The sequence below is a fragment of the Mercenaria mercenaria genome, chromosome 3 (genome assembly GCF_021730395.1).
Source record: "Mercenaria mercenaria strain notata chromosome 3, MADL_Memer_1, whole genome shotgun sequence".
Taxonomy (NCBI): domain Eukaryota; kingdom Metazoa; phylum Mollusca; class Bivalvia; order Venerida; family Veneridae; genus Mercenaria; species Mercenaria mercenaria.
The window spans coordinates 2781217-2794162 of NC_069363.1; the positions used below are offsets into that span (position 1 = coordinate 2781217).

At 34.8% G+C, this 12946-nt stretch overlaps 1 protein-coding gene across 1 annotated transcript; it reads right to left on the minus strand.

Annotated features, from left to right (window-relative positions):
• Positions 1 to 2764: 2764 nt before the first annotated feature.
• LOC128555440 (uncharacterized) lies at positions 2765 to 3815 on the minus strand. Its single transcript, XM_053537715.1, has one exon. The coding sequence runs from the start codon at positions 3767 to 3769 to the stop codon at positions 2765 to 2767; it is 1005 nt and encodes a 334-aa protein (XP_053393690.1). The 5' UTR covers positions 3770 to 3815.
• Positions 3816 to 12946: the final 9131 nt, after the last annotated feature.

The window sequence follows — 12946 nt, forward strand, 5'->3', positions numbered from 1 at the left end:
TCAAGTTCGAATATTGGTCATGTGGGGTTTAAAACTAGGTCATTCGATCAAATCAAAGGAAAAGCTTGTTAACACTCTAGAGGCAACATTTATGACCCACTCTTCATGAGACTTGGTCAGAATGTTTTGTCTTGATGGCATTTAGGCCAAGTTTGAATCTGGTTCATGTTGGGTTGAAAAATAGGTCACTAGACCAGATCAAAGGAAAATCTTGTAAACATTCTAGAGCCCACATTTTAAGTTTGAAATTAATGAGAATTAGTCAGAATGTTTATCTTGATGAAATCAAGGTCAAGTCTGAATATGGGTCATGTGGGATTAAAAACTAGGTCACCCGGTCAAATCAAAGAATACTGTGTGTGTGTGTGCAATAGAGGCTGCATTTTTTGACTGGATATTCGTGAAATTTCATGAAAATGATCTTCCTGATGAAATCTAGCTATGTTCAAATATTGGTCGTCTTAGGTCAAAAACTAGATTACCTGGTCAAATCAAAGAAAAACCTTGTGTATAAAATAGGGGCTGCATTTTTCATTTGATATGCATGAAACTTGGTCAGAATGTTTTTCTCTATAAAATCTCATACAAGTTTTTATCTGGGTCATGTGGATTTAAAAACTAGGTCAACAGGTCAAATAAAAGAAAAAGCTTGTTTACACTCTAAGGGACATACATTTGATTCAGTCTTCATAAAACTTAGTCAGAATGTTTGTTATCATGAAGTCTTAAAAGATTTTTAATCCGAGTTACGTGGAGTTAAAAACTAGGTCACTAGGTCAAATCAAAGGGAAAGCTTCTTTACACACTAGAGGCAACTTTTTTGCCCCAATCTTCACGATGCTTTATCAAAATGTTTGTTTCCATATAATAGACGAGTTTTAACCTGGGTCATGTGAAGACAAAAACTAGGCCACTAGGTCAAATCAAAGAAAATGCTTGTTTACACTCAAAGAGGCCACATTTTTGGTCCAATCTAAATGAGTATTGGTCCGAATATTTGTCTCCATGAAATCTTCGACGGTTCCAAAATTGGGTCAGGTTAATTCTAAAACTAGGTCACTAGGCCAAATTGAAGAAAAATCTTGTTTACGCTCTAGAGGCCACTTTTTTGCTCCAGTCTTCATGAAACTTGGTCACAATGTTTATCTCTTTGAAAACGCGGATGAATTTGAAACTGGGTCATGTGGTGTCAAAAAACTGGGTCACTAGGTCAAACATGTTTACACTGTTATGGTGTGTTACTCAGGTGAGCGATCTAAAGATGGCCCTCTTGTTTATCAGACATGGTTTATCGTGTATTTATTAAAATACTCACTTTCCAAAACAGGCTGTAAACAATTTAATTTCAAATCTATTTATTTTTACTGCAACTGAAGTACGTATTTATGTCATTTTTAAAGACGAAAATAAAAGCAAAATCATTGGCTATATTGTATCATAGATCATGGTCAAGATGTGTATTTTCTTTAAAACGTGATTGCGTGGGCGATTTGCTTTAGAAAAATGTAAGGCCGATGTTGTTGTTATTGAAGATTCTACAAATCCAAATTTCGTTGTGACATTCAATGAATACTTCTAAAATATAAAGTTAAAATATTTTTAATCAATAAATAACAAACCTATAATTAAATGCTATTTTAAAATAGAATAGTGGCCTTTCGATTGGCTTAGCATGTAGAACATAAAAGTATAAAACAACAATTTCGTGTATTCTCCGTGACATTTCAACAGAAAACAGTGAGTCTATATACGTCGTCCAACGTATCTAAATCATAGAAGCAACTGCAAGTTACACGGGGAGAACTAGTCAGTAATGGTACAGAATCCAAAGAAATTTTTTTATGTTTAAATGACTGACGTTTAATTAAGGAAAATTGTTAAAATGTCGTTACAACCAAGAAAACAGATATTGATACATGAATAAAAAGACACTATTTATTTCTTTAAATAGCCGATATTTAAAAAGATATTTTCATTTAATTATGAAGTTATTATTTTTACAAATAGATGGATTTATCAAACAGTTTTGGCTGCTGTCATTAAAACAGCGCAGCAAAAGTCATTTAACTTGTCTGTTAGGAGGATTTAGTTTTGTTCTAATTTATTATGCATATTCATTGTCGTAGGTAAATCAGGAAAATGAGAGATCTGTGAATATCTAGTAAGACTTTTGAGTTTTGCAAAGCTTTGGCCATGGTGTGACGTCATATACTTTCCACTTCGCGAAACAGGCTCGTAAGGTTTAGGCGTACTTTTGTTACACTCATATAGAGAATAATAGGTTGGTGCCGTGGATGGAGAAAGTTATCCGGTAAGGCGGAAGAATTTATCGGGTGAGCCGTAGGCGAACCCGTTAAATTCTGGAGCCGATCCGGATAACTTTCTCCATCCACGGCACCAACCTATTATTCTATTTATCCTGTCACTTTTTTTTCAATTCATCAGGGTCGCTACCTTTAAACAGATACTTCCTGAGTTGTATCCCTTCTATCGTGACGTAATATTGAGACGGTATTACTTTCGCGCATGAAAAAATAATTCCCCGGGTTGATAACTTTTTAGGTTTTAAGATAAACACTTCAAAGGCATTGTAAGCGGGAACATTGATAAAAGGTCATACATTTTGTAAATTTATTGATCAGTCAAAATATCATTGTATTTAAAGATTCGTGAATGAATTTCAAACAAGTCAAGTGTCAACGGTCGAGGTCACAGCCATCTTGTCAATAGACTTAGAGTCTAATTTCCAGTACAGTTTTATAAATTATTTCATGAACATGTTGAAGTTTTGGATATTTAACACTGCACCAGAAAACAGAGAATTCATCTGTGTGTTTAGAGTAACAGTGTCGTTTACAACTGAAATGGAGTTTCCAGTAGAATTTGAAGAAACCGGACATGGGTCTGGTACTGGCACTGGTACATGTACGTTAGGCCTGCTTTGATCATTTTGATATTCTTGTGCACGAACTTTGTGATTACTAATGTTGACAGTTTCTATCTCATAGTCACTTCGTGGTTCAGGATTTGGAGGCGACACATCATGTGACAGTGTACAAGAACTTGTACTTGAGCTTGCAGATGACACAGGCACAGACTGAACAAATGGCAGAGAATGAGATGCAGATTGACATGGTTGGGCAATGGCAGGAAATACACCATCACTAACACTTGAGCTGCTGGCTGAGGATGATGGCCTGTCAGAACTTGGTCTTACAGTGGAAAGTATTCTTGAACACTGCTTGTGCTTTTCCTCGGACATGGCGGAGTAATTCATAACAGACTGAATGTTTTTGTGGCCGCTAATTTGCATGATGTCTGTAGGTGCGATTCCTGAGTCACGAAGTTTCTGGACAAGATGCTTGCGGGTTGAATGATTGGTCAATCTTTTACTTTCATCGAGCCCTCCATCAGCAGCCATTATCTTCAATAAACTGCCAAGTTTCTTTTCTCCAAGCTTTATTTTCATGAACCAAGTGTTATTGTCAATTGTCTGGGAGCTTGTGCGAGGTGCGATATAAAAAGGATGATCTGGTTCACAAAATGTCTGCGGCCGTTTACTCTTGTACAATTTGTACATTCCCACTGGACAGCGTTCGGGATCATCAGCAGTTGCAAAGATTTTTGGTGTAATCTGTCGCACATCATGGACGTTACTTCCGGTTCTTGTTTTCGTTTGCCTTTCTTGCAGTCGGAGGTATTCAATGCCATCTGATCCAGTTTCTAGCTGAATGTCTCCCCATCTGAGGAAATAAAATGATACGTACATTTAAAAAAAGTGTGAATTTTGTGCTTATTTGACGAGAAATACAATTTGAAAGTTTCAAGATGAATGTATTTTGGAAAATCAAAAGAAGAAAGGTACATTTTGTAATAGGTAAGAAAACTTGTTTATGATAGTTTATTATATCATGTAGTTAAGGTAGCGGACCTGTAATTACAGTCAGTAATTTTAAAATTCTATCCCCAAAAACCATTGTTTTTGCTTGAGATGCAATTGCAGCTAAAGAATATCGAAAAAGGAAATTTCCCAATGAAATCACACTACCTTAACAAATTCAGAATCAGGGAAAAGATGTAACTGTTTTGCTTGGAGATTACCGTACCTCCTTTTACTGGAGGTAGATTCTTTGGGGAAAAATGTCCAGAAAAAAATGACTTTACATCCGGTTTTTTATTCCCCTTTGCACAAATACGGAGCTATTTTTTTTTCAAATCACAGGCCTAGGCCCCTTTCCTTAGTAAAAAGAAACCCGATTTCCTATGCACCTTTTTTTTTATGTAGTCAAATTTTTTAATTTAAACACACAAAATCACATCAGCCCGCTAGTGACATGATAATGTTGAATATTTTTCATCGATCGAGTTTTGTAATAATAATAATTTATATAATATAATTATACATTCAGTTTCTTCTTTTCTCGTAATAATTATTAAATGTCTGAAAATGCATAATGCTACTTTTTTATCATTATTCGGTAAATGACAACTTTGTAGTTAGTACAAAATGCTCCTGTAGTTCAATTGGTAAAACGCCTCTGGTTATGCTTTATATGCTTGACTAAGAGGAATTCTGAGTTCAAATCTCAGTGGGAGCATTTTGTCATTGATCCACAAAGATTTGTCTGTAAACTTTAAATTTAGTATTAAAAATCATTGTGTTTATTTAGTATTAGGTTATTTATACCTCAAGTCATAATTTTCCTTGGTTCCTCTTAAGCCAAACAGGATACAGTTGTTCATCCAGACTGTGTTTAGAAGAGCTTTTGCGTTCTTCCCACCAAGGATTTCTTTTTGATACAGCAGGTCAATCTCATGGTCAGAAATTGGACTGGATTTCATTGGCTTATTTCCTTTCCCAAGGCGCTTTAGTGACTTTTGTTTAGCATGCAGTGCATCTCTAGTTAACTGAAAGGCATTTGTCTGTTCGGAAATGATTCTGTGAGGGTATTTTTGCCGTCTTAATTTTCGGTCAATGCTTGAAACCATGTTTCGAATGGTGCATGGCTCATATTCCTCGCCAGTGGGCTTCCTTACTGACAGAATAAAATTTGCCAAATATTCGTCTAACATATCTGGTTCAATTTCTGTAATGTCCTTATTTTCCCCTTTGGTGGCTAAGAATCTTTGAAATTTTGTTACATCTGACAGAGTCTTTCTCATGGTGTTCTTGTTTTCTTCATTTTCTATTAATTTCCTTACATCATCAGATGAGATATCCCTGAATTCTGCTTGTTTAGTTGAGGGTTCTGTCTCAATAATTGCTGTAGGTTCTTCAGTTATCATGTAAGAGTGGTTTTCCTGGTTAGAGTCAATAGTGATCAAGTTGTTTTGGGATAATTCCTGAACAAGCGTGTTAGTATTTTGGCTGTTAGTATTAGTATCAGTAGGAATTTCTTGAGCAACTGATTCAACTGGTATTTCTAAATGTTGGGAAGTACTGGGAATATCATTTGGAGAATTGTGTATTTCATTTGTTTCATTCTCATTCATGTCATTGAACAACATATCAATATCAAAACCATGCACATTCATAAAGTCAGCATTGGTCATTTCTGCTACAACTGTGGTTGTTTTGTTTTCAGGCATAGTGTTGTGCATATTTGCAATGTGAACCGAGTACAGATCTTCCCAAATCAGGTCAAATGTCCCCTGACTTAAATCCTGGGACATCTCTCCAGTATGAATTGACAGTCGACACTATTGTTTGTTATTGTTTACTACGAGTTGCTCATATACTACAGGCGCTTGCTTCGGGTCAAAATGTATAATGATTGAAATTATTGAGAATTGACATAAGAAAACAGAACAAAAATCAGATAAACACAATTTTATTTCATTTTTTTTCATCCAAAAGTGGAATCTGTAATAAAATACATTTTAAACATGATAATATGTGTTTTGAACGCCGCAAATTCCGGAACTTTGCGACGCTTGACAAAAGAAGTCCGGCTAGTCATGTGACCAACTGACGTAGATCAAGATCATGTGACCAAGTGCCGTAGATCAATAAAAATATGCGGCACCCTATTATTGGATCGAAATTGATACAAGTGACAGGATAAATTATATTCTTGATGCTATTTTCGCTAATCCAACGCTTATTCTACTTTGTGTTATAGCAAACAATTTTGTCAAGTGATTGAACAATTCGCATATATTCAGATTGCTTTGTTTTTCTCTTGTCTTATCATATCCAGATAGCTAGGCTATCACATATAGAACTGGCACTTTGAAATCTCATATTTAATCTGATGTGTTTTACGACTTTTAAGTGTCATTTACATGTTTTATTTCTGAACCAGCCGTTCGTGTCGCGTGCACGTCACATTTTATATCTTTTACATTTGTTTACGGTCAATTTAATACAGTTAATGTTATCGACACTGCCTGATTTAAAATCGACCAATCAATATCAAGGGCTTCCAGGACAAAAAACATCAGATTCCATATTATTGGCAAGACATGTTTTATTTTAATTAAGAGATTTTCCACAATGTCAAGATTTATTCAATCGATAGTGATCTGATATCATGTACAAAACAATTCATTCACTCTAGAACGTGTTTAATGCTGATCTAAAAAATAAAGGGATATCCTTTGTTTTTGTTACATATTCAATGCACTTGATGTAGTGGATCCGTAATGATATTTCTCGTTAAGCAATTTGACTGTCTTCGGACGTAAATGTTATTTAACGCGCACGTGGTTTGCCGTAAAAACCGTAGATTGCTGTAGAAATCGCGTAAAAAGATAACATTTTGTGTGAACTGAAATATATCTCTGTAAACCAATTCAAAACACAACAACAACAAAACCCATAGAACAAAAGGCGTAGTACGTATTCTAATCAAAAATATAAACGTTTCAAATAAGATAATGTTATTTCCTGAAAAGGTTCTTGAAAATTGTTTCAGTTATTACTATTCCTGCATATCAACTTTGGCAATGACTTTAGTGTAAAGCATATATAAGGCTTTAAATATAACATATATTTTGAAAAAAAATCTACGGAAACACAGAGGAGTTATACGAGTTAGTTTTTATCTGTTGAAATGAATTACGTCTGAAGTGACCTGTACTTTTATATAAAATCACGACTTTCTTTTTTCTTTCTCGCTCTTATGAGGACATGGTGGCTTGAACGTTTGTTGTCCATCTATTGTCTTTTCTACAACATTGCATCTCGACAGTGCGAAGGAAGAGGTGTTTGTGAAATTTGTAAAACTCTTTCCTTAATTAATCCCAGTGTAAATGTGTAATGAAAAAAGTTGAATTTTAGCAGCACTAAATTATCTGTAAAACTAATTTTTAACTAACCATATCTTGATAGTGTTACTATGAGAAAGTTTTGAATATGTCATACACAATTATGTGTTTCTGCACACCAGTTAGAAGCTGAGACTGGCCACAGACAATTATTTAGAAGAGCTGTAATGCACTAGGAGATGAATCTCTCCTTAAAACGTATACATCGTATGACGAAATAGTATCGGGAGAAAATAAATGGACTTAAATCAAACGAAATGTATCAGTCAGTAAATAATTGGTTTGTTTTAACTTTAGCCATGTACCTATTTACAAAAAAACATTTTTTAAAGATTCCCGATAGATGTATGCATTACCGATAAAAGTTTTCCCCTCAAAAGTTGTATTAATAATTATGGAAATACTTAAGTAACCGTTTGCATAACGTTGACTTGTACTTCACTGTTTTTTCTTTCTTTTGGTAACATGTGTGTAAATATATTTGCATACTGAGTGGCATAATGTTTTTTTTATAAATAAAATATATCCTATATACTTAATCAACACAAATAAACTAAAATACCTAAAGGAATCTGATTTAAAAACTTTTCTGACTTCTAAGTACGTTTTATATTTTTTGCAGTAAACTGGGATTCAACCATTTTCTAACTACAAAATGTTTTCATTATTTCCAGCTCGCTTTTCTCTTTTCGCCACGTACAGATGTCATTTACCTCTTTTCGCGCAAATTAGTTTTCGTAAAATATCAACCGCTTAAAACTCTTACGATACATATTTCACTTAATTTCAGATAATTCCCCCAAAAATATTTGATGTACATACATTTATTAGAAAAATATAACAAACTGCAGATATCAAACATACGTAAAATCGAAACCAAAACCATGTTAACAAGCACAATCCAAAGATATATTTTCTAAATAATGAATATCACAGGATTGTTTTTCGAATTAATTGCAAATAACGACCTAATCAAGCCGAAATTTCCCTGACTTACATGTATTATCGATTTTAAGTAGATTCCTTTTTACATTTGATTTCTTCTGTAAGCCATCTTAGCCAAGTCACTTAAAATGTCTGTTCTTTTTTCTGGCATTTTTCTGTAAGCCATCTAATTCAAACCGCTTAAAATGTTTGTTCTTATTAAGACAATATCCAGTTTGACATTTATGTCAGAACAAAATTCATTGAGCTTTAAAGTAAACCGTTACTGTAAGTAATTAAATGAAAATATGTAAGTAGCTCTTTACAATGGTCGAAACATGCCTTTTGTTTACACAAACAAATATGCTTTAACAATAAAAAAAATGGGCATTTTACATTTAAGAGCGTTTCCTTTCTTTTATACATTGGTTTAAACATATTTTATTTCCCAATATGTACATTTCAAAGGATTATTTACATACATAAATTCTGGATTGGACTGGAAGCCAGTAGGCTTATTGAAGTCCTCTCCATATATATAATCAATTTACACAGAATCCTGGCGTAATCGAACTTATAAAAAGGAAATGCTCTCTTATATTGTATATGAGTTGATCTAAGTTATCGGAAAAGAAACATATCAAACTAGCAAAAACAAAGCAAAAGTATATTAATCAAAATCAAAATATAATGTAGATTCTAGATAAGTAAAAGAAAATCAGAGAGTAAATGGACATGAAGATGAAGATAGGCGACAGGGTTGTTAGTTTTGTACAATAGTGAATTATCTAAGGAAGCGTTTCGATTTCTCTATATATCTGTGTACTGCAGAGAAGATAGTAATATTGTCTTCGTACGAGAGAGACTGGTCACCACAAAGGAGAACATTTAAAGATACATGGCAATAACTAGAAACTGTCTCCAGGAGACTCATTCGTAGGTCATTGTACCTTTCACAGTGAAGGAAGTAATGATTAGCGCTTTCAGCGTAGCCACAAGTACAGTTTGGAGAGTCAATAATGTTCTTTGAATAAAGATCTTGCGAAAGTGAACTACAGTTGGTACGTAACCTAGTATGTAAAACCTGAATTTCTCGACTCCCATGATAATAATATTTAGGAACATATACAATAATCGAGTTGAGGTGGTGTTTAAAACTAGATAGTGATTCAGCCTCCCGAGTAGGTCGTGGCAATTCATTGAAAAGACGTACAGTTGAAGGAAGAAATGAGTTTTGATAAAGTGTTGTGCGTGCACGTGGAACTTGTATGTCGTCTGCGTTGCAGAGACTGTAATTAGACCTGTCTTCTACGAGAGGCGGAACTAAATATGACAAGTATTCAGGCGTAAGACCTTGTTTCATTTTATAAAAAAGAATTAGTTTATGTTTACTTCTTCTATCTTTCAATGTGTCCCAGCCCACTTCTTTCATTGATATCTGGATAGAAACTAATTTAGTAGTACCGGTCACGATGCGGGCGGCTTCATATTGAATTTTTTCTAGTTCATCGGACTCTTTAGTTGTACAGTTATCAAAAAGAACATCTGCATATTCAAGTATTGGTCTTATATAACTAATATACATTGTTTCTAATGATTTCCGGTCTAAAATGAATTTGAGTTTCCTCATTATATTTAGTCTATTGTAAGCTTTGGATTTAATGTATTCAATATGTTGGTTCCATCGAAGATCATTAGAAAATAGTACACCTAAGTGTTTGTGATTTTGAACCTCTTGAACGATTTGGTTCTGCATTATGATTGGTGGATGGGGAAACTGGTGTATTTTCTTGAAAAGAGAAGACATTCAGTTTTCTTTGGGTTAAATGTAACTAACCATCTTGCAGTCCACTCAGAGATTTTCGACAGATTAACATTGAGTGTATTTGCCGCTTCTTGTTCATTTTCAACAATTACATAAAGACTTGTTTTATCAGCAAATAGACGTATATTAGCATGTCATATCATGTACGATGTCATTAATGTACATCAGGAAAAGTAAAGGGCCCAGAATGGACCCCTGAGGTACACCAGCATTGATAGAATTCCAGTCAGATTTTGCACCACATATTACCACACGCTGCCTACGATTTGAAAGATAAGATGAGAACCAAGAGTTCAGACGACCAGAAATTCCAAATAACTTAAGCTTATAGAGTAGACCAGTATGCCAGACAGGATCGAATGCTTTACTGATATCACAGAAGACAGCCCTAATCTCATTGCCGGAGTCAATTGCATGAGTGAATGTGTTGTAACGATAAACAAGTTGATTGACTGTGGAATCTCTTGGCACAAAACCAGATTGTAAAGGTGTAAGAAGATTGTTATCTTGAAGATAGTTGAAAACATGTTTAAATACGATTCTCTCAAAGACCTTACCGACTGTACTTAGAAGAGAAATTGGTCTGTAATTAGTAACAAGAGATAGATCTCCAGATTTGAATAGGGGTGTAACATTTGCTTCCTTCCATCCTTCTGGAAAAGTGCAACAAGTAAGTGAGTAGTTAAAAAGATCACATAATGGTGAAGCAAGTTCGAAAGAAAGTTCACGCAGAATTCGGTTGTTTATCCCGTCGGGACCGGATGCTTTGCCGAGCGGTAGGGTTTTAAGTACAGACTGAACTTCTTCTGGTGAAATTTGAAGTGATTGTAGGGAAGGGTGCTGTGTGTTTGGACTGTCAGGCAATGTTTGGGCAGCCGTTTCATCTAACAGGGATTGTTCTTTGAAGAAATTGTTTAACAGGTTAGCCTTTTGTTTGTCATCATAAACAACTTCATCATCATATACAAGGTTGGAAATGGTACTTTTGGTTGTTGGTTTAATGAAGGATTTCATACAACACCACCACGATTTAGAAGACTTTGGGTGATCTGTAAGGTTTTTGGCAAGTTTGGAAATATGAGTTTTCTTTGCTTCTTTGATAAGTGTAGTAATACCATTCCTAAGATGCCGAAATCTAGACCAGTGTTCTTCAGACCCAGTGTTCTTAGCTTTTCGATAAATTTGTTTTCTTTTTCCTATAAATTTTTTTTTTATATGAGTTGTAATCCATGATGGATCATTCTGCCGTATGAGAACTTCCCTGTTTGGGACGCACGGTTTTGCAATTTCCAAAATTTGATGAGTTATATTCGAACAATAAGTACTAATATTTTCATCTTTAAAAGAACTCCACTTTATCATCGATGCTTTCTGGCGCAGAAGATCATAGTTTCCTTTATCAAATAGCCAAATGTGTCTTTTAAAAGCTGGGTTAGAATGCTTCTTTAAATTTAAAAGTCCGTAAGTAGGGCAATGATAACGTATTTCTTGGGATAAGAAGGGATCACCAACACCAGAACAGTATAGAAGACTTGCATTAGATGTAAATATTAAATCAATTAACGAAGACGAATTCTCAGTATAATGTGTAGGCTCATCAATGTGCTGTATGAACGAGAATTGTTGGCAGATTGAGTTGATCTTGCGGGCTGATTGTTGGTTTGCACAGTTAAGATTAAAGTCACCTACGACAATTATATCACGAAAGCCAGTGTCAACCGCCAAGTGTAAAGAATCAACAATTTTTGAGTGTTGAAGTGCATCTGTATTTGGTGGTCTGTAGAATAAACCAAACAAAATGTTTTTAGTTTCAAGAACTAATTCAACCCAAATACACTCTGTACCAGGAATTTCTAGATCTGTCCTTCTTTTGTAATGGAGTGTATCCCTAACAAACAATAAAACACCTCCGTGTGGATCGTGCGTACGGTCTTTCCGTTCAGGAGGATGAAAAGACGCAAAAAGAAGCTCTTCTGTATGGATTGATTGGTTTAACCATGTCTCTGATAAGGCAATTATGTCAAAATCACGGAGTTCGGCAAATAACAACTCTAGTTTATTTGATATACTTTGTATATTATAGTGAACAAATGAAATATGTCTAGACAAGTCTAAGCTGTTTACAGACGAAGATGCTAAAGAAGAAGATGAAGTATCTTGTGATGAAACCGTCGGGCCATGGTTCGGATGGACGTCGCCAGATAACAATTTTTTTAAGATAAGATAACTATATACCAGGAAACTCATCAAAAAGACACCGGCAATAGCAGCAAGAGAAAACCTTGAGTTATCTAGATGTTTGGTGCTTTTAGGATAATTCTTTTTCACTCCTACGGTGACTGGCATTTGACTAGACTGCTGTGTTATATAATGTAAGGCCGTGAATATTGACAATAAAGAAAAATGAAGACTAAACATGAAGCTTATGATGACTAAAAATCTAAAACGTCCCTGCAAGCAGAAATTCCTCATGATGGCTGGTTTTCTATAAGTATTGTTGGTCATGTTATTTGCAAGAGGTATACATTAAAACTTTTGATTTCATTGCTTAGAATACTTTTCAAAACATGGTCTGTAAAAGTATGATTATAGCGCAGACTGTGAAGAATTTGTTATCATTATTTTTGAGTGTGTTCCACCTAACTGCTTCGCGTGTATCGACGCTTCACATCGGGCACGTTAAAGAACGCAAAGAACTAGGCTCAGTTAGCGGGACATGTCTGTATGACTTTCTCTTGCTCTGTCCCTCTGGTCTGACTGCTTTATGTCTTGTAGACGATGAATTTGGCGCGCCGAGTGGCTGCCGTTACATGTAAAACGCATTTGAACGTGTTTGTCATGAAAAGTGCGCTTTATAAATTTTGTAAAATATATAATAATTACGCATAAATGTTTTGTATCCTTTGCAATGCTATAAAAGTTCAGAAA

Coding starts and splice junctions, on each gene's coding strand:
- LOC128555440 (XM_053537715.1), bottom strand. CDS start 3,769: ATGTACGTATCATTTTATTTCCTCAGATGGGGAGACATTCAGCTAGAA.